This window comes from Sardina pilchardus, chromosome 7 (assembly GCF_963854185.1).
Source record: "Sardina pilchardus chromosome 7, fSarPil1.1, whole genome shotgun sequence".
Classification (NCBI taxonomy): domain Eukaryota; kingdom Metazoa; phylum Chordata; class Actinopteri; order Clupeiformes; family Clupeidae; genus Sardina; species Sardina pilchardus.
The window spans coordinates 29,607,301-29,631,853 of NC_085000.1; the positions used below are offsets into that span (position 1 = coordinate 29,607,301).

General features: G+C 42.7%; 4 protein-coding genes across 6 annotated transcripts in view; 1 reads left to right on the plus strand and 3 right to left on the minus strand.

Moving 5' to 3' along the window:
• c7h1orf127 (chromosome 7 C1orf127 homolog) overlaps positions 1–4,771 on the minus strand; it is a 33,678-nt gene extending 28,907 nt beyond the window's left edge. The window contains exons 1-7 of the mRNA XM_062542046.1: positions 4,693–4,771; positions 4,558–4,596; positions 4,335–4,472; positions 3,186–3,267; positions 2,815–3,011; positions 1,871–1,994; positions 1,563–1,745 (exon numbers count right to left, since the gene is read on the minus strand). Coding sequence (XP_062398030.1) covers positions 1,563–1,745; positions 1,871–1,994; positions 2,815–3,011; positions 3,186–3,267; positions 4,335–4,472; positions 4,558–4,596; positions 4,693–4,761 — 832 coding nt within the window. The 5' untranslated portion in view covers positions 4,762–4,771. The remainder of the gene's footprint in view (positions 1–1,562; positions 1,746–1,870; positions 1,995–2,814; positions 3,012–3,185; positions 3,268–4,334; positions 4,473–4,557; positions 4,597–4,692) is intronic.
• Positions 4,772–7,527: 2,756 nt separating this feature from the next.
• On the plus strand, positions 7,528–12,658 carry tardbpa (TAR DNA binding protein a). 3 transcript variants are annotated; one of them, XR_009939865.1, is made up of 7 exons: positions 7,530–8,342; positions 8,646–8,809; positions 8,900–9,040; positions 9,305–9,475; positions 9,608–9,692; positions 10,636–10,782; positions 11,770–12,658. XR_009939865.1 is itself a non-coding variant. In XM_062541712.1 (6 exons), exons 1-6 carry the CDS (start codon positions 8,102–8,104, stop codon positions 10,728–10,730), a joined length of 897 nt encoding a protein of 298 aa, XP_062397696.1. In that variant the 5' UTR covers positions 7,530–8,101; the 3' UTR covers positions 10,731–11,635. The 3 variants fall into 3 exon arrangements, 2 of the variants coding, with proteins under 2 accessions (XP_062397695.1, XP_062397696.1); XM_062541712.1 differs by lacking the exon at positions 11,770–12,658 and having other exon boundaries at positions 10,636–11,635; XM_062541711.1 differs by lacking the exon at positions 11,770–12,658 and having other exon boundaries at positions 7,528–8,342; positions 9,608–11,635.
• Positions 12,659–12,815: 157 nt separating this feature from the next.
• Positions 12,816–14,642, minus strand: sst6 (somatostatin 6). Its single transcript, XM_062541713.1, has 3 exons — positions 14,496–14,642; positions 13,850–14,044; positions 12,816–13,534 (listed from the first exon to the last, which is right to left on the minus strand). The coding sequence occupies exons 2-3, from the start codon at positions 14,003–14,005 to the stop codon at positions 13,337–13,339; spliced, it is 354 nt and encodes a 117-aa protein (XP_062397697.1). The 5' UTR covers positions 14,006–14,044; positions 14,496–14,642; the 3' UTR covers positions 12,816–13,336.
• A 1,972-nt stretch (positions 14,643–16,614) lies between these two features.
• Positions 16,615–24,553, minus strand: pgd (phosphogluconate dehydrogenase). Its single transcript, XM_062541719.1, has 13 exons — positions 24,401–24,553; positions 23,676–23,751; positions 23,355–23,534; positions 23,199–23,264; positions 22,993–23,111; positions 22,732–22,801; positions 22,506–22,640; positions 22,150–22,339; positions 19,739–19,869; positions 19,457–19,590; positions 18,314–18,413; positions 17,734–17,856; positions 16,615–17,269 (listed from the first exon to the last, which is right to left on the minus strand). Exons 1-13 carry the CDS (start codon positions 24,493–24,495, stop codon positions 17,150–17,152), a joined length of 1,539 nt encoding a protein of 512 aa, XP_062397703.1. The 5' UTR covers positions 24,496–24,553; the 3' UTR covers positions 16,615–17,149.

Consider the following 24,553-nt stretch of genomic DNA (forward strand, 5'->3'; position numbering starts at 1 on the left):
AAGGCTTAAAGGAGGGAGAGTACTAGATGCTCGGTCACTGACGGAGATCTCAGCATGTGTAGTTAGGTTGCTTGGGCCCGTTGGTACTGTCTCAAAGTGTATCTCCTCAGCTTTGGGTTGTGAGTGTGTAGATGTGGACAGGGCCCAGTGGTGTGGTTCAGGGACATTTGAATAGTTTGGCACTTGCAAGTCGACGACTTGGCGGGATCCCTGGTGTTCCACTGAAGAGGTCAGTTGCTGTGTGGACACTGCGTTTGTGTCCTTTGTCTGCCCTGTGTTCCCGTACAGAATACCGTCTGTGGTCATTGACCTGTGAGTGTTTCTGTCAAGGGATGTAAGCTGGCTAGATGGTGTGACTGCACTTCTTTGTCTCTCATAGTAGGTCTCTGTATTAAAGGAAGGACTGCTCCTTGCAGGTGTACTTGTGTGCAGGATTCCATTCATGCCTGTGGGTCTTCCATTAAGTTCTGTGGTCACGGAGAAATGTGGAACAAGAGTTTGAAGGGAATCAGGAGCTGAGCTTCCAGGGTGCAGCTGCTCGACTGAAGGACCAGCAGGGGCATCTGACTGATCTGAGGTTGCCATCACTAGCTTGGTGACGAAACCCTTTAAGGGCCCAGGGGCCTGTGGAGGAGTGGTGCTGCTGGCTGCCCCTTCCCTCAGCTCCGTCTGTGAAGCATGTGAGGCTGGAGAGGGTGAACCCACCACAGTGGTCTGTACCTCCTCCATAGTAAATGCAGAGGAGGAGGGGAACTGTGGACTTTGAGGAGATTCAGCTAAGGGTTGAAATGGTGTGGCAAAAGGCAAATCTGTGATGGACGACGTCCATGCCCCGTCTGTGGTCTGAACCAACGATAGCATTTTCTGATGGTGTCTTGGCGTCACACTGATAGTCACTGGATTTGACACATATGCAAACATAGTGGTGGAGTCTTGTTCAGGAGTAGTTTCAGTAGTCTGTGAAGATGTACTGATGGAATTGTCTGGCACTTGGCCTGTTGACTTGGTATAAGCCAACAAAATGTTTGAAAATGTTTGAATCTGATCATCTGTGTATCTTGGACCATGAGTTTTTTGCACGTACTCCAGTGATGATGTCTCAATAAAAGCAGCAGTCTGATTATGTGTTGTCCTTGATGTGACAGCAACGTTACTTCTCACAGTTGCTGTTGGGGTTGTTAGAGATGAGGGTCCAGCTTTTTCTTCGGTTTGTGGAGAATCTGACAACTCCTGGGGAGACTGATGGGTCGTTGCGGAGAAAGGGAATTGTGGGTCATACTGTTGACTCAAGGTCCTGTCCTGTGTCTGACCCGTTCCTGCGGATGTTTGATTCATAGCTTGTGTCTCGACAGCACTTTCATCCACCACTGGGGATGACTCAGTATGCTCAAAGACACTGGTGTGGGGTTGCTGTATACTTGCGAAAGCCTGGCTGGTCTTCAAAGTTGTACTGCCTTTGACATCTGAGTGTTGGCTTCCTGTACGTTTTGCTGTTGTGTAATATTCTTGATTGTATTGAAAGTGAGGGGTGACAGGTATTGCAGATGTGGCTATGTTTTTACCTGGAGCTGGTGTTGCTTTTGTCAAAGAGGGGGTGCCCTTGGGAAAAGTCTCTGTAAACATCCCATCAAGAGTCGAGAGCTTCGGATGAAGGTGTACAGTAACGATGGACTGTGTTGGAAAAACTGTCATGGCAAATTGAGGTGTGGAGGAAGGCTGTGACTCGACGATTGTGGGCCTGGACCCTGAGAAAATCACACAAAGTGAAAATTCAAAAAACATTCCAGCTATTCTGCATTCTGGAGCAGGCTAACAATTGTGGCGTTAGTGAAAAGTTAGTCCAAAGTATTTTCAAGAACTTTATACTCACTCGTGCATGGCAGTGTATTCTCCATGGTCCAGTGCATTTTGTGATTTGTCTCTTTAAAGGAAAGTACCACATCTACTCTGAAGAAGGGCTGCAGGAACTCCTTTCCAAGTTCCCCTGTGCAGCTCTGTGTGAGAGAAAATAAATAAATACATAAATAAATAAATGGGATAAAACAATAAATAAATGGGCAGCACCACAGCGGCTTTACTCAAAACTTTTACATTTACTCATTTAAGGCAGCATACACTTTTATGGATGAATCACATTCAAGTTTCAATGAAGAGGGGACCTTAGGTGGCAATGAACACATCAGTCAACACTATACTATAGAATTACTGGTCAAAGTGTAGTCGAAGGGGAAAGTGATATGAGGCAGAGAAGGGTAGATGGGAGAGTGCAGGGTAAGTGCATAGTAGGTGTGTTGGGGTGGTAGAAGTGTTAGGGGAGGAGGTACCCTCGGAAGAGTTCAATGTGCAAGAGCTTCTTGAAGACAGAGAAGGACACCCCTAGCCTGGAAAATCCAGAACCTGATAATCTTTCAGATTAAGGGTCTGGCCACTTATAATGTAATGGCCCAACTCGAGGAGCGGCACCAAGCATACATTTAAAAATCTCACTGCATGCAATATGCAATGGATAACACTACGACCAATGCTTACTCTGACTGATTCCGGACTTTGACACAATTGTGTTTACTGACTTTGCACGTTGCAGCACTGTCAACATCAGTTTAGCTCGCCTCTGGCCCGCCTATATCAGATACACCGATGTGATTGGTTTCCCCCAATGCATGGGGTAAAAGTAGCGTGCATCAGTGCTCATTGCCAGAGTATCTTGCAGACACAATTCAAATTGTGCTCTCGCGAGAACTTTGGATTTCTCCCCTCTGCTGGCCTCTGCTGCATACAGTATGTTCTTACGTGCTGGGCCCTTGCTTCACTTACCTTTTTGCGCTGTATGACTGAGGTAGGGATCACCAGCTGAACAAAGTCACTGTTCTCAGTCCAGGTGAACGTGTCAGTCTGGCGCACCACCACACTGCTGATGGTCAAGGTCTCATTCTCATACCCTCCTCTCTTCGTCAAGCCCATGCGCCGTTTGAAGATGTGCAGCACTGTCTTCTCAGTCACAGACCTGGACACTGCAATGGTAAACTCACAATCTAACACATCTCTTGGACACAAATAAGGGCATTACATGTCCCATAAGTGGCTTCGTAATGTTTCATGGTCTTGTGTTGTATTTTAGCTATAACCTCTGTAAAGTGTCTGCTCTGTTATTTTCAGTAATAGTTTGATGTGTATTGTGTACCAACCAGGGCAAGTAGCCTCCATGCTGTATGCATAATGTCCACTGACCAGCTTGAGAGGTAGGAATTCACCTTTGGTTTCCATTATCTGAAGAACACATAATACTGATTTGAAATAACAGGAACCTTTGCAATTTTGTCATGTATCTAATACAGTAATAATAGTTGCCCATTCTATACCAAGAATACAATATATAGGTTGGCTGTGTTTCTTTCAGTGGCCACTAGATGGCCACCTTTCCACAAAACTATAGTTGTACATTTGGCCATTCTAAAGGGAGTGAATTGAGAAATGAAGTGTCTCTCAGTAATTTTTTTATATTCAATTTAGTTTTATTGTATTCCATTTCTGTCGATTTAACTTATTTTTGTTGTCTTGTATCTAATACAGTAATAATACTGCTATTGTTGCCCATTCTATAACAAGAATACTTATATGGGTAGGCTGTATTTCTTTCTGTGGCCACTAGATGGCCACCTTTCCACAAAACTAGTTGTAAATTTGGCCATTCAAAAGGGAGTGAATTGAGAAAATGTAGTGTCTCTCAGTAATTTTTTCAAATAATTACCTCCGCCAAGGAGGTTATGTTTTCATCGGGGACCGGCGTATGTTTGTCTGTCTGTCTGTCTGTTTGTTTTATTTGTTTGTTAGCAAGATAACTCAAAAAGTAATGGATGTCAGGCATGATCCAAGGAAGAAACGATTACATTTGAGAGTGATCCGTAATTCCCTCGCAATTCCGGAGCCGTTTATGTGTTTCGCTTAGTGGTGTGATGCCATGGTATGGCCACGTGGTGGCAATCTGAATAGTTTAGGTTCAAATGTATGACAACCTAGGAGGAACGGAGGCGGAGGTCTGCGCTCTCAGAGTGCCTTTCTAGTTAATTTAGTTTTATTGTATTCCATTTCTGTTGATTCAACTTATTTTTGCTATCCTGAATATTTACTTTTAACAATGCTTGATTAAAATGGCACAAGTCGATAAACATTTTCATGTGAATAAAATCTAGAGTAGGCTAGACAACAAAGTCTGCATTATGTGTCATCACTGAGAGGAAATGATTTCCATTTTGAAAACAAGGACAAAGAGATTACATTGAAATTGGATTAGTGGCCTACACTATGTGGCTCTAGGATAACATGTAGTTACTTACCAAAACAGGCCTGAGGATTTCTCTTCTTCGGCCTTGAATGGTGATGTTTGATTGTCTGCGCTCTACATTTACTTGTATAAGACTTGCATCCTCCAGAGCAACCACAAGATTTCCCCTCAGAGCAAGAGACCATTGAAGCTAAAGAAAGCATGTAAAATCCTGATCCAAAATCAATATCCCAAAAGTTTTACATACATCCATACACACTGTTCTCTTTGCATACCTCTTTATTCCAACTGTCCAGTGGGATCTCCCTGGTCACCTTTAACGTTAATTAAAATGAATAATGAATAAATAATTTAATTATATCCTATGTTAATTATAATTACACTAGACTATATTCAGTGAAGAGACTCACCTGTATAAAGGCTGGGTCACACTTGATATGCTCTCGGTTTGGTAGAGATATAGCTGTTGGACACTTCATGATATAGTTGTGTGATCTACCCCCAAAACGGTGTATTCTCTTCAGCAAACTAAGTTCAAGTACATAGATGCCATACTGGGGTGGGGGAGAGAATAAGAAATATTCAACAGAATATCACTTTATGTCATGAGGAGGACAGGACATTGAGATTTGAATAACTAAGACTAAGCCAGAAACATTTCTGAGAGCAAAAGAAATCTGACATTTTGATGACCAACTTCTATTGCCTTAGACATTGCAGAACATTAGAATAACCCTCAAAGGAAATGAGAATGAGGAAATGAGGAAGAAGGGGCCACCACAGCCATCTTATACCTGAAGTTGTACAAAGCAACCACTGTACATAACTCTGAAGATGTAGTTCTTTTCCGGATCCTTATGAAGAGCAAATCCACATGCAGCCAGCTGCTGGTTCAGTTGGTCCAGAGAAGCTAGACTGACTAAAACGAATGCAGAGAACTAAATTACAGCATGTAGTGAAGATGCAACACTGCAATTGCACTGTAACACTGCAATTAGTGGCAATAATTATGAACTCCCTATCTAAGAAGGTAATAACCTTGCAACATCTTGTTTAACTAACAATAAAGACCATACTGGTAGTGTACACACCAAAGGTAATACACATTTGAATGGTGGTATAGCATATTTGTTAAGGAGCTGGGCTAGCATGCAGTAGCCAGAAAAGTTGTGAGTTTAATTCCCGGCTTCCACTGTTGTGCCATTGAGCAAGGCAGTTAACCTCAGATTGCTCCAGAGACAAATAACAATGCCCTTGTAACATAATTGACCTATGTGTGAGTCAATGTAAAAATAAACTACGAAGTTATATTACAATGACATGAATCAACTCTTCAGATACCATAAACTTTAAAACAGAAAAATGTGGCACAACCTCACGAAAGAGATTCCAGTCCCAATTGTGAGTACAGAACTCACCCTGTATTCGCATCATGCCAGAGAGCCATAGCCTCAGTCCCTCTATTCTCACTCTGTGGATCCAGAGTTCCATGTATTCTGAGAAGCATTCAACATCTCCCTCTGCACAATTGATTAATAAACATAACATAAAGATCAGTAGGCCTACTATTCATGGGTAGTTTCACAATCAGGGCAAGCGTTTTGTTTCACAAGGCACACAAAATCAAACCTTATCATTGTTTGTGATTATTTTTATGTACATCCAATGAAGGATTAAAAAAATTGACCAGTTGGAGTGGACATCTGAACATTTTTTTTTTTTTTTGCCATCAGTATGAAGTTCAGCTTTTTCTGAATTTATGTTTAGAACTGCATTTCAAATATCCGCCGTCGATTAAAATTATGATAATTATCTACTTTCTTCGACATCACACTTTTAACATATTAAAGAATGTTCTAGTGTGGTCCAGTTTTCTGCCCTGAGTAAAAAATGTGTTAATACAACGTGAAGTGGTGTAGTTTTAAAATGAAAAGTCCATTTGAAGATGAAATATGACTGAGAGATGTGTTTTGTGTCAACACATACTTTTTCTTCTTCCGATTGTCAAGGAGGTGCTAATCTACCCATTAATAAAAAAAACATTAACTTATCTGTGTGTGGAATATGTCAAGCGATTCCCCTGATGGTGAAAATATCACTTACAAAGGCTGTCAGCAAACTCCACCAACACAAAGCAAATGCACTCATGAGTGAAAGAGTAAAAATCGAAATAGGCTATAGAAACAATTGATAGGCTATGTGAGCAATTGTCACTTTTATATTTCAAAAACATGAAAAACATTTAGGCAAATAGCTTAGATTATTGCATAGGCTATATAGAATGCAAATATAAACAACTATCAACATGTAGGCCTATCATAACACTACACACTGAGGAGCCTACCTGAGACCGTAACAGGTGAATCTGCAATCCAATCTCTTTTCTCAACACTCAGTGGGTATCCTGACACAGCCGGTAAATAATATCTTAAAGGACAAAAGTAAATGAAACATTAAATTATGAAAGAAAAATGTAGGCTATTTATAATACAACAGTATTTCAGTAACAACGAAAACTAGGCTATTAGATTAGAGCCTTAGGACCTACAAGACAAATATGAAAATCCTAAACACAGATAATTCCATGGCACAACTGTAGTCAGTGGTTGAGAGAAGTGGGTCATCAGCGACAGCTTTTATAGGGGTTCCCACACCGCCAGCTGTGTTTGTCTTGACAAATCACAAGTAGGCCTAGGCCTAGCCTAGGTACTACAAAGAACCAGTTTTTAAAAGGTGTGATAGCAGCTATAACCTTTAACAAGCCAGTTGGCTCATTGTAGCCTGTAGGCTATACGTTTAACAATATACAATATAGGCTACAATAGGCTATAAACCATGGAATAAACATGAATTTATTTTGAAAAATGTGTCATTCTATGATTGTGCTTGTAGTTAGGTCTATCATATCATTGCGCATCCGTGAGGGTCACGTAGGCCTACAAATCAAACTGCTGCCTACATCGTCTGCCGTTGCTAATATAACCGCGTTAATGTAATTTGAATTTCATTGGGTCAGACGCTTGTTCTTAAAATGCGTGTCTTGAACGGCCAGTTTTCTCTACAAGACCTAAGTCTCTAAATCTATTTTATATTGTGTTGAACTATAAATACTATAATTAATATATATTCGATGTCTCCATTCTCACAATTATATATTTTTCGACTGGTTAAACGGAAAATGCTGCAAGCCAAACCCTCTTCTACGTAAAATGGGACCTCCCCAAATGATGATGTAATTCCTTCAATGACACAAGGGTGGCCATTTTGTTAGAAGTTTTGGGGAGCGAATCTAGAAGCTGCCTTCGTTGTTCCACTTTGAATGCAGCAAACCCTCTGAAAAGCTTGTGCAACCTTCGTCTTAAGATCGCGTTCAGCATCCTTTCAGATTCGCACCGCTATTTCTGCAAAGAAGCGTTCAATTATCCGGTTTCGTGAGCTGGTAAAGAGCGCGAAACATATCCTGCCATTCATTTCGAAAGCATGGTCATTGTTAGCCAGCTAGCTTGATGGCTTATGCCTCTCATGGCCGCCGGTGGTAGAATTTTGTGAAGGAGACTCGTCCAACGCACAAACTGCAACCAGATATCCAGTCCGCGCAACAGCGACCAGGAAAGTGATTATTTAAAGACGAGCAGTGCCTGCTACGGTTTCATTTATTTGCACGATTTATCATTTGCAGTGCAGCTTAAATTAGCAAGCTAGCCAGTTAGCAACCCTCGTATAATTTAGTGCGGAGAACCGAGTGGCAGGCCAACCCGTAAGGTTTAGGAAAGCGGGGTTTAAGTTGTTAACTAGCTTTCTAAGTCGTTTATATTCAAAATGACAGAGTGTTACATTCGTGTCGCGGAGGATGAAAATGAGGAGCCAATGGAGATCCCATCTGAAGACGATGGCACGGTTTTGTTGTCGTCTGTGGCTGCACAGTTCCCCGGAGCCTGCGGCCTACGATACAGGAACCCTGTTTCTCAATGCATGAGAGGGGTCCGCTTGGTTGAAGGAGTACTTCACGCACCCGATGCTGACTGGGGCAACCTAATTTATGTCGTCAATTACCCCAAAGGTACAGTGAATTTTGTGTTTTCAGCCTAACGAATACATATTTCTCAGCTGTCGCTTTTTGGGGTCGACACTGCGTTAAAATGAACGTGCGTCCTTTGTATTGCGGCCTGCATAACAGATGGGCCATATTGATGAATGGTTGCTAACGTTACTTCCCCTGTCCTGTTGTCGCAATTACACAGATTCTTTGCTTTGTTTCTATTTATAGATTATATGTATATATTTATGTTCTGTGATTAAAAGTGTATGATCAATTTGTTCTATGATGGCTGAATGTATTCTGGTGTCATTCATTCTTGCGCAGATAACAAGAGGAAGATGGATGAGATGGATGCTGCTTCTGCTGTGAAGATAAAGAGGGGCCCCCTGAAGACCTCAGACCTAATTGTCCTTGGCTTGCCTTGGAAAACATCAGAACAAGACCTGAAGGATTATTTTACTACATTTGGAGAAGTCATCATGGTACAGGTAGGGTGATGCACCTACACCGTGAACTCTGAGGGAATGCAGTTTATATACTTGAACAGAAGGATGTAATTTACTTGTAATGCTTTGCAGGTCAAACGAGATGTTAAAACTGGCAATTCCAAAGGATTCGGCTTTGTTAGATTCACCGAGTATGAAACCCAAGTGAAAGTGATGTCCCAGCGGCACATGATTGATGGAAGGTGGTGTGACTGCAAATTGCCAAACTCTAAGGTACAGTGGGCTGCATTACTAACCTGCCTTTCCTTTCATTACACTCATACCTTTCTGCAAACTATTATCCAGAATGTCCTGGATTCTTTGACTTCACAATGTATTTTTTAAGAAATTGGTCAAAATTTGTACATTTCTTTCAAAAATAATGTTTATTTGTATAGGCTACTTATTAGCACTTTCAAACCCAATTTTTGTTTCTACTGCTGGTGTGAAGTGGTTAATGGATCGTGTGGTGATATGAATGGTACTGATGTGCTGTAGGCTGGCCCAGATGAGCCCATGAGGTGCAGAAAGGTGTTTGTTGGTCGCTGCACAGAGGACATGACTACTGATGACCTAAGACAGTTCTTCATGCAGTACGGCGAAGTCACAGATGTTTTCATTCCCAAACCCTTCCGGGCCTTTGCCTTTGTCACCTTTGCTGATGACCAGGTAAGTTTGTTGGTTGCGCTAGAATTTACCTGTTTACTTGACATTAAGTTTTAATTGGTCTGTAGAATTGATGGTTCTATTGTGTAACGAATGAGGCTTGGTGTTTGTTTTTCTCCTTTCCCCTCCATGCAGGTTGCTCAGTCCCTGTGCGGTGAAGATTTGATCATCAAGGGGACCAGTGTCCACATCTCCAACGCTGAGCCGAAGCACAGTAATAGTAGGCAAATGATGGATCGTGGGGGTCGTTTTGGGGCTGGGTTTGGGGGGCAGGGTTTTGGCAGTAGTCGCAGTCCCAACAGCGGGGTGAATTTCGGGGCGCTCAGCCTGAACCCAGCCATGATGGCGGCGGCACAGGCAGCGCTCCAGAGCAGCTGGGGCATGATGGGCATGCTGGCTAACCAGCAGGGCGGCCAGACGCCCGCCACCGGCGCCAACGCCACCGGCCAGAGCAGCGGTAGTCGTGAGCAGGGTCAGACATATAGTGGTAGCAACAACAACTATGGCACCCCAAGCTCAGCTAGCCTGGGATGGGGCACGGGCTCCAACTCTGCCTCAGGCAGTGGGTTTAACTCAAGCTTTGGGTCTAGCATGGAGACTAAGTCTAGCTGGGGAATGTAGAGAGGTTTGGTTTTTGTTTGATTTGAGTTTGTTTTCTGAAGGTATTCAAATTTGTAGATTATATGGTACCTGGGTAAGTACTTAGAGAGTGAGGGGGAGAGAGAGCTGTTTGTAGTTAGATGCTATGTTTCTTGTGTTTCAAAAAGATGCCTAGCATTTTTGTAAAAGATAAAACGAAATGTTGGTATTCTTGTTAACTAATTCCCTATCAGAGTTATACAGAGTGGTTAAAAAGTTGTGGCGTGGTTAAATGTATTTAGATACATTAATTTTGGTTTCAGTGATTACATTAATTTATTTTGCTATGTACGTCACATGATCTCTGACAAAGTATGACGATATTTTAATCACACTCAAATCATCAAATTTAATTTTGCCCTTCAAAGTTCATGTTTTAGACAATGTAACTTAAAACATTATAAACTGACCCTTGGTCAGTTAGTTCGGAGACTGATTTAAATTCTGTTGTGTGTAGTTGCTTTTGCATTTTCGTTTGTTTGAAGCTTTTTTTAAGGTCAAGCCTTCACAAATCTCTTCTGCAGTTCATCACCTCTTTTCCAATTTCCCTGGAAGAAGCCCATCGTTGGCCGCAATGTTCGAGCGAGCTCAGTATCAGTACCCCTCTTCCCATGTGTAAATGCTATGCCATCAAAGAACACAGCTTCACTCTGCATTTACTGTGTTAGACGGTGGGTGTTGCCTTTTTATCCCCTTTTCAATGGATGCTTGAGTCAAAAAAAAAGGATTAAGTCTGTCAAAACAAAACAAAAAAAAATTCTGCTGAGATGAACAATGAGTGAGATGGTGGTGGTGGATTGTTGGTTGACGAAGAGTGAGCGACTGGGTATGAACGAACGGACTGTGAGAGAGAGCGAGAGAGAGAGACAAGTGAACGCAAGTGTGAAAAGAACTGGGAGGCTGTGAGAAGAAACTGTGTTTGAGCGAGTGTGAGCGGGATCCGCAAGTACGAGTGGCTTTTTTCTCTCCCTTGTTTTTGTTTTTTTCCCCCTTCTTCCAGGACCAGCTGAAGGACACTACATTTTCAACTTTAGAATTCTATGATCTTTCATCCTTTTCCTTCTATTATCTCTTAATATGACATAGGTTAATGAATATAAAGCAAAAAATAACAAATGTAGTGGACTGTTAAGAAAAATCTCTAAGTATTTGTATCCTTTCTGCCTATATACATATATACACACATATAATCCGATGTGAATGTTGTATGGCGTGTGCTTATATTCTCCCTGTTACTCACTTGTTAGTGTGAATATGTGATGTGATGCTGTTGTTTGTGAGAAGGGCTTGGGGGGAGGGGGGGATGTCTGGGGTGTGTGTTTGTTTGGGTGAACTTGAGCTCGAATGTGAAGAGGTGTGGCGAACGAGAGCTATTTCAGTGTGCATACAGTGGATGCCGTGTGGTGGTGGTGGCAGTTATGAGAATCCCTATTGATATTTGCTTTTGTTTAGTGTGTTTTTGAATGCATTTTATATGTTTTGTGAAATCAAAGGGAACTCTCAAATAAAATTAATTTGACTAGGTATTACGACTACTTGATATTGGCTTATTCTCTGCCTTGTGATTTTCCCTTTTGTGGTTCTTCTCTTCTTTCTTTCTCTTCTTTTGTTGCTTCCATTAATTGAACTGCCCAAACTTATTTAATTCGCATGTGTAGGGACCTTGGACATCGCAGACCCAGATTAACATCAGATCCCAGAGTGAAGGCACTGTTCGGGGAGCTGAAGACTGGAGTTGGTGTTGTGTTGGGTGGGCGACTCTCCCAACATGATCCAACTGTGGAGACGCTGCCGAATGCCTTATACCTGAAAAGGGACTTCTACGCATCCATGTATCAAGATTCCCAGGGGAAAAACCTTTTAATGAAATTTGAAATGGACACTTCCAAATTGGGTGGAGCTCAAAGCAAGTCCCTTTTTAAAATGCGAGGGGCAGGGTGAGGGAGGGGGGGAGGGGATGGGTTGGTAGTCTACGGAAAGGGGATTTTTAAAAATTAAGGTAAAAAAAAAAATGGGAGCGGAATGTCAATGTCTGGTCAATCAGTCCCACTCCAGTGACTCATTTAACTCCGTGACCCGGATATTCTGTTTTCAGACATTGTTTTTATTATTTCTCAGCTGTATTTCGCCAGATAATGTTTTTTGGTCTTGCTTTTGAAAGACATTTTTATGTTTGTTTTTTTTTTGTTTTTTTTTTTCTCAGTAATGTCTTGGTTAAATTCCTCATCACAGTACAGCCATTGGTTATTGTAATTTGAAATGGTGAGATTTTGCAGGTTGCAAAGGCATATTTTTTCATAAAGTAATCTGTAGAACTTTTCCTGTCTCTTGTGGTTGGAAATGTTCATGTTGAGTCAGTCAAATGGTCTGAGATTCTAGGCCTGTCTTTGGAAAGTTGATAACGTATGATTGGAATTTCTTAGGCAAGTTTTGGATTTTTGGAGAGGCTAATAAAAGATTTCTGCAGGAATGCCATCACATAATGTATTGAATTTCAAGTCTTATTTTTAGCCCTTCAAAATATAAAATAAACATTTAACTTTGTAACTGCTTGTTGATTTTCTCCGTATAGATTTTGTTTGGATAAGCCGTAGAAATAATTACTGTCAAGTACATTTGCAAAAGCCTCTTATGTTATTTGTGGGTTACTAGCAAAACAGTTACATTTTGATGATACAAAATACGTTGAATCTTTGAATGGGTAAATGTTTAATTTGTTATGGTGGCCTGGACATTTGGACCCCAGTATCTACCTTTAGAGGGAGTGAAACAAGCTAATATGGGTTAGCTAGAGGTGTCTTGAAGAATGACATGATGGAGATGGGAAATACTAGCATGCCTGAGCAAACCTTTTACTTGGTAATGAGACCTCAAATTTGATCTGGTTTCAGTCAGATCAGTTTCCGGGACACATTTGATCCAAACAGTTAAGCTATACAAGGAATTTGAATTTAGAACAAAATTATAGAGATGAGATACACAGATCATATGGATGATGGCAGTTTGATGCTGTTTCACCATGGACAATTATGAACGTGACCAAATCCATGCAAAAACATAAAGGTCTTGCAAGGCCATGCACAGAGTTACAGAAGACAAAGGACTCCAGCAGTAGATGCTGGGTAGTCACTTGCTTTCCACTCAGGTCCGGAGTAGACGTGGACTGCCACGATGTACCCACAGCCGTCCTCTCCTAGCTAACCCTTTCTCTCCCCCCTCCCCCCATCAGCAGGAGGAGAAGGTCTTCCAGAAGAAGTTCTTACAGGGCGAGCGTTCCTGTGGGGTTGGAACGGAGGTCTCCTTCAGAGTACCGTTCAGAAGACCCTCTTGATCGTAGCTGGTCAGGTTCTCCTCTGTCAAGTTCTTCTCTGTCAGGCCAGCCAACATCTTCAACAGCAGCATCCTCTCCTCAACAACCAAACTCTGGAGAAGCATCAAGGACATTTAAAGATCAAACCAAATGGCACTCATTCTTGCAAATATAGTGAATAAATAGACATATGACAATGTTGGTGGTAATTGTGACAGAAAGCTCAATCCAGAAGAAAAGAAAGAAATCAAAACAAAAAAAAATTGGCAAGGAGTATAATAGTGTCTAAATAACAAATGTCCATATACTACTTTGCTGACTGCAGCCGTACCAACACCCCATAACTCAATCTTCACAAATGAGGCTTTAATTCTCATCAAAGTGTAAACGGAAACGACACTATTCCCATAAGCGTGATCTGGACCCACCTCATTGCTTAGAGTTTTCTCCTGCACAGGAAGTGCTCCGGTCTGGCCTCCACACCACACGATGAGGATCAGAGGGACGAGGCTGGTCAACACTCTCATGGTGATCCAGGCACTCTGTGCTACTGAACAAGTGTCTACTCTGACGAGTACTCCCATGTTTTTATAGACCCTCACTCCAGGAGCTCTGACGCACAGCTGTGGAGATTCATGAGGAATATTGGATTAGTTATCCATTTCAAGGACTTGTTAGGCATCACTGTTTTGCTGGAACATAAATTAATACAGTGTAGCAGTTTTCTCTTCCTGAGACAGATGTATTCAACATAACTTCCCTCATCATGAATAAGTAATGTGAAAGTGAGTCAGTCCTTTCCATTATTAACCAGAAGAAAGTTAACTCGCCAAATTCCAAAATAAGTTATTCATTGTCGTCTTAGATATGTTTCATTAATTTCTTATCAAAGGGATGTTTTCTTTTACAACAAGATAAACCGTGATCGTCTGGTAACAGTAGCAAATGCAATGCTGAGAGCCATCAGGCTATGCTATCACATTATCAAAACATCTAATCTTATCAACAAAGGCAGTTTTAAATTGGATTACATATACTCAAGAGATACAGAAAAAAATCTATACAAACCAGCACCTTTTGAGAATTAGGTGGCGGTCTTTGTGGATGATTTCACTGGGTCGTGGTGGATGAATCTCATGAGAAGCACAGTTCATTGTACTGGGCAGCCTTCACTCTGACAGTGCAGCAGCCTATGCATTATTGATTGAGCAGAGGAGGGTGGTGTCCATTTCCCCCCCTGCCCCTTCACCTGCTACCATCTCCTCATGCAAGGGATGATTCAGCAGCATCCATCCACCCACACACAGCCATTTGAGTGCTCTTAACCAGGTTGTGTGTTTTTATTTACAGGCCAGGCCTGTGAATTCTCTTCAGGACACCAACATAATTAAGAGGAGCCTTCTCTCTTTCTTATTAGTCTCTCTTATTCCTGTACGGGTGTAAATGCAGAGATGCTTCTTTCTGTGCAACTAATTGGGAGTGTGTGTGTGTGTGTGTGTGTGGGTACGCGCGCAAACTTAACAGCAGACAGGGCATTAAAAAAATTCAAGACAAAGAAAAGGTTGGGGGTGAGATGGAGATGGTCAAAAACAAGCTGATGAATAGAAACAGCCAGACAGTGCTAAGTGGGCCATTGATGAAATGTGGGAGAACACAGGGCCAACCCATAATGTAATGTTGTCACCATGTTGTCCTTTGTCCTCACAAAGAGATCACAGCTGTTTGTCGGAACCGTGGTTTTGTGTCTTGATTGTGAAGTGGGCAGGATGTTCTCTTGAGTGAAATGCGCATAAATAGGTGAACAATGGGAAAGGAGGGTAGAGAAAGCAGACAAGAGGGCCATATTGGGTAACCTTTGCAAAGGGTGACCATTATAAGAACAGGTGGCCTATGTATTTTCAATAAACGGTGCTCATTTCACCCCAAGAACAACTTGACTTAAACTGGACTCAGTGTAAACTGTCCCCTGAAGTTGACCTGACAAAACAGAATCTCACAGACTATATGGTTTATACTCATTCTAGTCAAGAGAATCCACAACCATGTTATAAAGCCATAAACTGTAAACTATAAAGCCTCTAAGAGCTCCTGGTGTTCACATGCTTGTGAAGAGGTGCTCACTAATTGACGTTTCCTCTGCAGGTGTCTTTTCATTTTGTACAGACACTGACAGTTGGCCGTGAATCCAACAGAGGTAAACAATAGCCCACCACTGACTACCATGGAAATTTACCTGGCACACAATACACTTCCCTTGGTTTCAATTTAAATAGATGCACATTACAGCAACATATTCATCAATAAATATATGGGTTATATATGGGTTATATATGGGTGTCTGTCTACTCAATTCCAGAGTTCAGGAGATATCTTCTTTTTCTAAAGTAGTAGTTGTAGCCACCGCAACAGTAGCAGTTTTACATTTAATTACCAACAGTGCCTTGTGTAGAAGGGACATAATCAGCAGAGACTGTAAGACACTAACAGCTAAATACAATTTGGGTCAAAGGTCTCCAAGTCCTGATGTCATATGACTCTGTTGATCAGGCTATACAACTTAGCGCCATCTTCTGGTGAAAGCTTCACATTACACCTTCTACTACACAATCTAATGAACTAAATCACAGACCAGGGTCTATTTTAAAATCACAACCTCTGATGGCACCAAAACCCATTACAGCTATAAACAATTTAAAGACACAATTTATAACCAGATTGCAAAGAAACAATAACAATCTAACAATAATTACCTTAATGGCAATGATAGCAACCTATCCATAGTTTAGTAGTAAAAATCAATTTCACAAATAACGCAATACATTTCAAATTTCATATTAGTTTTGTATTTTGTAGACCTGTATTTTCAAAGCACACAAAAGCATGGTATTATAAAGTATACGATACCACAGCATCTCAATTATAACCTCTTTAGAATGATGCAACAAAGTTTGACAACAACGTTTTATTCAGTCTATGATGGTCAAAGATGATAAGAAATATGGTTCCTGAAATGTCATACACTCAAGGCAACACATTAAGTGTGAAGTGAATTCCTTTGGTACATATATAGACCACGCTGGTCACGTGTAACTAAAAATAACAGTAAAAATGGCAGATAAGACCCAAGCGAAAATACAAAACCTGAAACCCTGTTTACTTGTGAGGCGGCTTGAGTGAAGAGGACAAAAGCTAATTAGAAGGGATTTAAGTCTTTATTTAGCCTAATACAGTGCAATGGTTAACCGTAATCCAGGGTTAACGTTGTGAACTCTGGGGCAAACATGATTGAAGCAACATAGACTGTCAGCAGATACAAATGTGTGTGTGTGTGTGTGTGTGTGTGTGTTTATATGTATCCATTTTAATGCCCCCCAAACATACACACACACATAAAACCCTAGATCTGTAACGTGTTTTTCCAGTGACGGAAGGTCTACAAAAGCTATCTATATATGGCTACACTACTGGGGAGTTGGGGGGGGGGGGGTGTTTACATTGCACACGTGTAACGTACTATGATTTCGCTCACTCGGTCATAAATAGATCTCTGCATCAATATCAACACACCTTAAGAAACGTCAATCAGATAAGGATCAAATGGTGGAATTCTCATTGGATGCGAGTATCATAAGAGTAGGAATGTCAGATTCCTAGCGCCATCTCTCTGATCCTCAGTGGAAATATTTTTTTCTTTCACTCCTTCCTCCGTTTAAGTACTCATGGCCCCTTTAGGCGTTGTAAGACGATGAGGAGACGGTTCCTCCGTGGCCTGTCCAGTTAGTGTGAATGTAGGTCCCAGGGTTGGACAACAGCTCGTAGGTGTGGGCACCAAAGTAGTCCCTCTGAGCCTAATGGGTTTTGCACATACACACGCACGCACGCACACACACACACACACACACACACAAAAACATAAACACACACGAGTAAGTAACAGTCATAACAAATACTAACTCATCAGCATGGTAGGTTTTTTTTAGAAACAATGAAAAGTTATGCCTACAAGGTTATAGCTCTTGCCTTCAACTAGAGTATTTCACTACTATGCCCTCAAATGACCCATCCCCTTAAGAAACACCAGCACTAGTTATGACTAACTGATCATGTGACACTTTCTAATCCCCACACTCTGCCATATGGTGAGAGGGGCTTTTTGGTGTTAGCCCTTATCTGTCTTTCGTGTGTGTGTGTGTGTGTGTGTGTGTGTGTGTGTGTGTGTGTGTGTGTGTGTGTGTGTGTGTGTGTGTGTGGGCGCATGTGTTTGTGTGTGTGTGTGTATGCATACAGTCTGTGTATGTATTATGTGATTTACCTGCAGGAGGTTGGCTGGAAGCATGTCGTGTCTGTATCCATCATAGAAAGACAAGGCTGTGGTGAAACAGGGCATGGGGATTCCCTGCTGCACCCCGGTGCTCACGGCACGACGCCAGGACTCCTACACACGCACACGCACACACAGACACAGACACAGACACAGACACAGACACAGACACAGACACAGACACAGACACAGACACAGACACAGACACAGACACAGACACAGACACAGACACAGACACACACACACACACACACACACACACACACACACACACACACACCAAATTAAAAAGGGAACATCAAACTCACCCTGTTCATAACATTCTCATGTGTTCAACAACTCATGTGTCGTGGGCAACAGTTTACTCAACACTGGAATGAAATGCAACAATTTCACTCAAAGAATGTCAACCAATTTACAGTGCCAACGATTAGTTACTGCAAGTCTGAACAGACTTCTTCACAGTAAGGACAGTCAGTCACTGTATTTACAGTGGCAGCTGCCAAGTGCTGATGGGGTGAGTGGCCTGGTGGTATTTATAGTGAGGGCTGGGCTGCTTCCCCTTCTTTACCTGGCACTCCTGCACTGCATTGCTGAAGAAGGTGTCCAGAAGCAAATTCTGCAACTCGGAGTCCCGGTCAAAGGCCTCTTTGATTTTACCCAGGAACACACTGGAAACAACAAAATACAAAACAAAACAAGAGAACCGCATAGTTAGAGGAGTCATAGTATACAGATAGAGAAAAAAAAACTGTGTGAATGTCATTCTGTTTTTTTTTTTTTTGTGTGTGTGATTCTGTCTCTCACAGACACCAAAAGTACCGTGGGCAGAAGACGCAAAGGGACACTTTCTTGTGTTGCAACAAAAAGCCATCATTTCCTCATTCCTCTCTGCCAATCACTTTTCTAGATATACCTCTTCTTATTTCCTCATGTAGGCCTCCTACTCCTCCTACATTGCATCACACCAGAACAGGAAGGCCAACTCAAATATTCCCTCATTGTGTCACTGTGTCAGTAAATTCTCTCAATACACAACAGCAGCTTGATTTCAGCCTCACAGCTACAAATTTACTCTATTCACTCAGATTAGCAAAAAATGCCTAAACCAAAGTACATAGAAAAATGCATTGGTTATTACAAGACAATAATAACTAGCAACAGTACACTGAATGAATACTTGTGTCTTTGATGAGATATCGATCAGTGGTCCAGTGTCCACCATTCACTCTCAGTAAAGACATTAACTTGCACCATGTCTGTCAAGTGTGGAGCTGTCTGCTGAGTCAATGTGCCTTTCTCATGGCTGCATGTGATTTTCTTAATGACCACATGTCTCTCTGCACATTAGCCAGCGGCATGTGGCAGGCTTCCTATTGTTCTCTATGATTCGCCAGCGGACCGGTGACAACGCTGGCGTAACGCTAACGTTGAACAAACGGAGTGTTGAACTTGGTTCAACTTTCAAGCACAACGCTCGGCTCATCAATGTCAGTTTTAGAATGTTCAGGTATTTTGAGCAATCAGATTAGTCCAAGAACGTAACAACAAAGATTGTCTAGTTACTAAACCGTCTCTGGTAACAACGTTGACTGCAGCGTAATCTAGATACGAGATAGAATGTTTTGGATTATTATAGTCTGAGCGTTGCGTTACGCTGGTCGCTGCCGCCTTATATTTATGTGTGTGGACGGGGTTGTGCTGCTCTGCCCACCTGCGGATGATGCAGCCCCCTCGCCACATCAGGGCGATGGCACCGTAGTTCAGGGACCAGCCAAACTCTTTGGCCGCCTGCCGGAGGAGCATGAAGCCCTGAGCATACGAGATGATCTTGGAGGCGTACAGGGCCTGAGAACAACACACACACACACACACACACACACACACACACATTTAATTTCAGATCAACACAGCCCAGAAAGCGTTACAAAAATATAAGATCTTACAAAATATTCAAAAGGGGAGGGAAACAGGCCCAATCGGAGTCCTTCAGTACCTTCCTGATGTCCTCCAGGAACTGTGCTTTGTTCCCGCTGAACGAGGACGCAGGGGGCCCCGAGAGGCTCTTGCTGGCCACCACTCGCTCATCCTTCAGAGAGGACAGACATCTGGCGAAGACAGCTTCTCCTGTTGGGACACACACACAGACACAAACTCAGTCAGCTCAAGATGTGGCAACACTCTTTATCGGAAAAATAATAATTTAGTGTTATGCAACCCACTTGATTCTCTGGATATCTGTATCATTTTTAGCTTGAGAATACCCCTACGACCTTTCGGCAAATTTGGCTTTTGGCTATTTCCAATGTCCCGAAAACACGGGCATACACATACAATCGCTAATATGGCATGGATGTGCATGTCTTTGAAATGTAGTAAACAACTGCATTAAAAACCTTTGTTTATAAGAAATTGCTACACGTTGGAAACGTTTTGGCAAGAGTTTAATGTGCCAACTGCTAGTTACGCTCCTGCTGGGAGTCGTAAGTCAATTAACCTTTTCCAGACCGACCGGTTCAGTTCAGGATCAAAAATCATGCTCCAGTGCAAGTACACAACAAAATGCAAAAAATGGAACCTCTGTTCTGACATACTGTACCCTATTCTATGACATATTATCAAAGCTCATCATCTTTTGTTATTAACTGAGCCCCAGGGCTCATTCCAGAGCATGGGTGTCCACTGTGGCAGGTAAACATATGTACAGTCCGGGACATAAACAATAGCCCACAAGGCCACAAACAATATGATTGCATCAGTCCATTCTTCAATGACCATGTCCTTTGTGAGAGAGGCTACAGGCCATGCCTCTGTGACCAGATACTACCCTACAGTACCAGAGTAAACATCAGACCCTGGGACTTGGCCTTGTGCTGTTTCAACGTTTTCACAACACTGGAAAATTGCTGAGGACAGCTGGACTGATAGCCCAGTCTGTGGACATTTCAACATTAAGATTACATTAAGGCTTGCTACACCATCGGCACACATGAGCAATATTTAATCAATGTTTCACAAGACGACAAACCCTGTCACTGACACTCAGGAGCCAACAATCAAGGTCACCAGTGACTAAGCACTACTTCTTAGGCCTTTGTAAAAAATGGGTGAGTCTCAGCTGCATAAACAAAGCAATGGAGTTTTTAATCTAGCAGTGAAGGAAAAGCCAGTAAGCATGACACAGCAGAAACAGTCTCAACACACTAATGCCAAACTGATGCAAAGTTAAATGAGTAAGGGAGCATATCAGGCTGAGTGTAGGGAAAGAAACAGTGAGAGAGAAAACACGCAGTCACCATGAACTAAGCACCTATCTCCGCCAGCAACCTACTGAAAGCCACACACACACACACACACACACACACACTGTACAGTCCCCGCCTGCCTGCTCGCTACTGCCTCCTCTCTCCCTCTCTCTCCCTCCTTCTCTCTCTCGCTCTCTCTCACTGCCACAAACAGACCCTCTCTGCAGCCTGATGTCCAAGCACAATGCAGCCTTTTGTTCTCCAGCACACAGCGCTCTATAAGAGAAGACCCTGTAGAGGGGTCACTCTCATGCACTACTAATGTAAGCGGGTGACAGTTAACAAAGCATACCTATTCATATCATTGCTCATATGCGCAAAACGCTGAGGTCAGGGGATCTCTTAAAGTTTCATGCTTTTGAGTTTTCAGTGAATGAAAGGTGTAGAAGACTGGCTAGACCCAGCCCGATCTGCCAGCGATTGGATTTCGCCTTGCAGTTCAGGCTGGAAACCTGCATTTGATCTCTCCTGCTTTCATTACAAATTTGCGGGGACCAATCACAAAGTGGCATATCCACCCTGCGCGCCTGGATCATTGGTCTGATTGGTTGAATGACTATCCAAGCGCACAGAGACATTTGAACTATAGCCATTGATCACACCTCTTGTGCAGTAGAAATACAGCACAGACTTCCCAAGACTGATGGTCAATCTCAGAAGATTGAGCTTGGTTTGGTGATAGCCAGGCTATTAGAAAAGTAATCTGGAGCTAAAAGTTAGCACAGGTCAGGAAATAACATGATCAACTGGGGCAGACATCCATGGGGAGATGGATCAGTGTATCAGTCGTGTCCACTTGTGCTGTTTAGGGACACTGTGTTTGTATCCAATATCTGACATCACAGCCGGGGTAATTTATGACACTGCAAGCATCGCAGCGCAAGCCAAAGGCGCAAGAAGAGAGAGTCCAGAAAATCCCACTTATGTCACATCAGGATGAGGTGGTGACCAGCAAAGCCCTCAATCTGCTTAGGGGGAGGCGTCCATCTCATTCATCACGTTCCAAACGCACTGGCTATTCTGAGCCAAAGCGGTGGTTAAGCTAAACGGCCTGGTAACTCTGGCCACCAAGCAGTAGGTGTCTGGGGCAGAGGCGCCATACCTATGAGGGTGACGGGGGTGCCGTACTCCAGCGCTGAGATGGCGGTCCACTTCCCTGTGCCCTTCTGCCCGGCGCTGTCGCGGATTTTGGGCAGCAGGTGGGTTCCGTCGGCTTCCTTGTACTTGAGGATGTTGGCCGTGATCTCGATGAGGAAGGAGTCCAGCTCTGTCTTGTTCCAGTCGTCAAAGACCTGAGGGGGCGAGACACAAGTTGTGATGCAATCTTGAATGAGGTGGCAGAGACACAATGACACAAAGGCAGTAACGCTACTGGCAAGACAATAAGGAACAAGGAAGTGAGAAAGTAATTCTATACAAAAGGATGAGATTGCGGAAGGTGTGTGAGACGTGTCTTACCTGTGCCATCTCGTCATGGTCCATTCCCAGAACGTCTTTCATGAGGTGGTAGGCTTCACAAATAAGCTGCATGTCTCCGTACTCAATGCCATTGTGGACCATCTTAACAAAATGCCCTGCTCCCTCATCTCCCACCTATGGAATGGTGACAGAAGAGTTTAATCACAGTTCAATCCTGTGGCTTAAACATATGAAACCCTTAGAGATTCATCACTGCACTACTTACCCAGTCACAACAAGGTTCGCCTGTTCCCACTTTGGCAGCAATGCTCTGGAAGATATCTTTTATGTGAGGCCTGTAGTAAAACAAAAAAATATTGCTTGAAAAACATATTTGCTTACAACAAATATGGCAACTGGTCCATACAGTTCACTAAAATGACAGCTCTCTGCAGTGGTTTCCAGACACCATACATTAACAACATTGTAATTAGCCAGCTGGTCCGCCAAATCCAGTTGATGGCCATGTCATTATATTAGTCCTCACCAGGCCTCTTTGTGGCCGCCTGGCATCAGCGATGGTCCATAACGAGCGCCCTCCTCTCCTCCACTCACTCCACTGCCCACAAACAGCAGGTTCTTCTCTTTGAGGCTGCGACAACGACGCTACAACACCATAAAAAAACAATTTGCTCGTCATTGCAAGAACCATATTCAGAATCACGTTAAAATGCTCTCGTCATGGCTACTCACTGTTGTGTCTCTGTATTCAGAGTTCCCCCCATCGATGATGATATCGCCAGCCTCCAGAAGAGGAACCTGTGAGGAGGAAATGATGAGGTCACTAGAGGATCATCAGCAGTACAGACATTACAGACATGAATGTCGCTTGCTAGCTGCACCACCTACCAGTTTGTCAATGAAATCATCAACAGCCTGGCCTGCCTTGACTAGGAGGACAATGCGGCGTGGGGTCTTCAGTTTTGACACCATGTCCTCCAGGGACTCGGCACCAATAACTTTGGTGCCTTTGGCCTCATTCTGTAGGAAGTCGTGTACCTTGGACACCGTCCTGTTGTATGCACAGACCTGAACAAGGACAATAATAATAAAGACTATAGTCCCAAAATAATGCCATGCCACCTTTCAATGAATGGCCATGGATAGTTGAATCAAATATAATGCGACATCATCTTGGGACACTTGTTGCAAAGCTTTGGCTTGACTTACCACAAAACCATGGTCATTCATATTCAGAATCAGATTCTGACCCATTACGGCCAGGCCAATCAAAGCAATATCTGCCCTGTGAAGGCAACAAACATGCATTAACTTCCAGCAAACACAACTGTCTGTAAAGTAGGAAAGTTAACCTACAACTATTGCGAACTACTTTACTGTCACGCTTGCTCATAATATTATGAATAGCACGATGAATAGCCTAAATGGAATTGGTCTTTCCTCTACAGTTCACACCTTTTTACCCAATGCATCTCAGAGAGCTTCTGAAAGGTATGTTCCATTCACGGACATGCCGTAGGACAAGGACATTTCTACACCTAAAAACCTACTCTGCCCCAAAGATGTGTTCTGTCACGTTGTGAAGTCATATCGCATGATGAAATGTGGCCTTGAGGGTCCTATTTGCACATTTTACCGACATTTTGATCAAGGTTTGGTTTATGACTAATGGAAACAGCACAAAACGGCAACACAACGTAAATTTAATCAAGTGTAGTTAGCGATTTCAAAATAGTCGGGTTTAGTTAGCTCATTAAGTAAGTTAGCTTGAAGGATAGCTTACAACCAACTCGCTTGGTGTTAGCCATCCAAACTGTTAATGTTAGCTGGCTAGGCATTTAACTAACTACTGTTGTCCGTGTGATTATTGAGATGAACACACGTCAATATTATGACAATAAATGGCACATGGTAATCAAAGAGAGCCTACTTACTGTGCCATGGTTGCTGATGGGTTGCGACTGGAAGTGATACTATCCCACACAGATCTAGCTACTTGTAGTACACCCTCCTTCCCGTACTTCCTCATTCAGGGCACCAATGCAAGTCTGTGGTGTGGCTAGCAAGAACATCCCATCGCACTTCCA

Excerpts from the sequence above, each read along its gene's own strand:
- tardbpa (XM_062541711.1), top strand. The coding sequence starts at position 8,102 with ATGACAGAGTGTTACATTCGTGTCGCGGAGGATGAAAATGAGGAGCCA. Across the intron at positions 9,041-9,304 it reads GCAAATTGCCAAACTCTAAG|GCTGGCCCAGATGAGCCCAT; the intron begins GTACAGTGGGCT and ends GATGTGCTGTAG. Across the intron at positions 9,476-9,607 it reads TCACCTTTGCTGATGACCAG|GTTGCTCAGTCCCTGTGCGG; the intron begins GTAAGTTTGTTG and ends CCCTCCATGCAG.
- sst6 (XM_062541713.1), bottom strand. The coding sequence starts at position 14,005 with ATGGGAGTACTCGTCAGAGTAGACACTTGTTCAGTAGCACAGAGTGCC. Across the intron at positions 13,535-13,849 it reads AGAAAACTCTAAGCAATGAG|AGTTTGGTTGTTGAGGAGAG; the intron begins GTGGGTCCAGAT and ends ATGCTTCTCCAG.
- pgd (XM_062541719.1), bottom strand. The coding sequence starts at position 24,495 with ATGAGGAAGTACGGGAAGGAGGGTGTACTACAAGTAGCTAGATCTGTG. Across the intron at positions 23,535-23,675 it reads TGAATGACCATGGTTTTGTG|GTCTGTGCATACAACAGGAC; the intron begins GTAAGTCAAGCC and ends GTCCTTGTTCAG. Across the intron at positions 22,641-22,731 it reads GCGAACCTTGTTGTGACTGG|GTGGGAGATGAGGGAGCAGG; the intron begins GTAAGTAGTGCA and ends ACCATTCCATAG.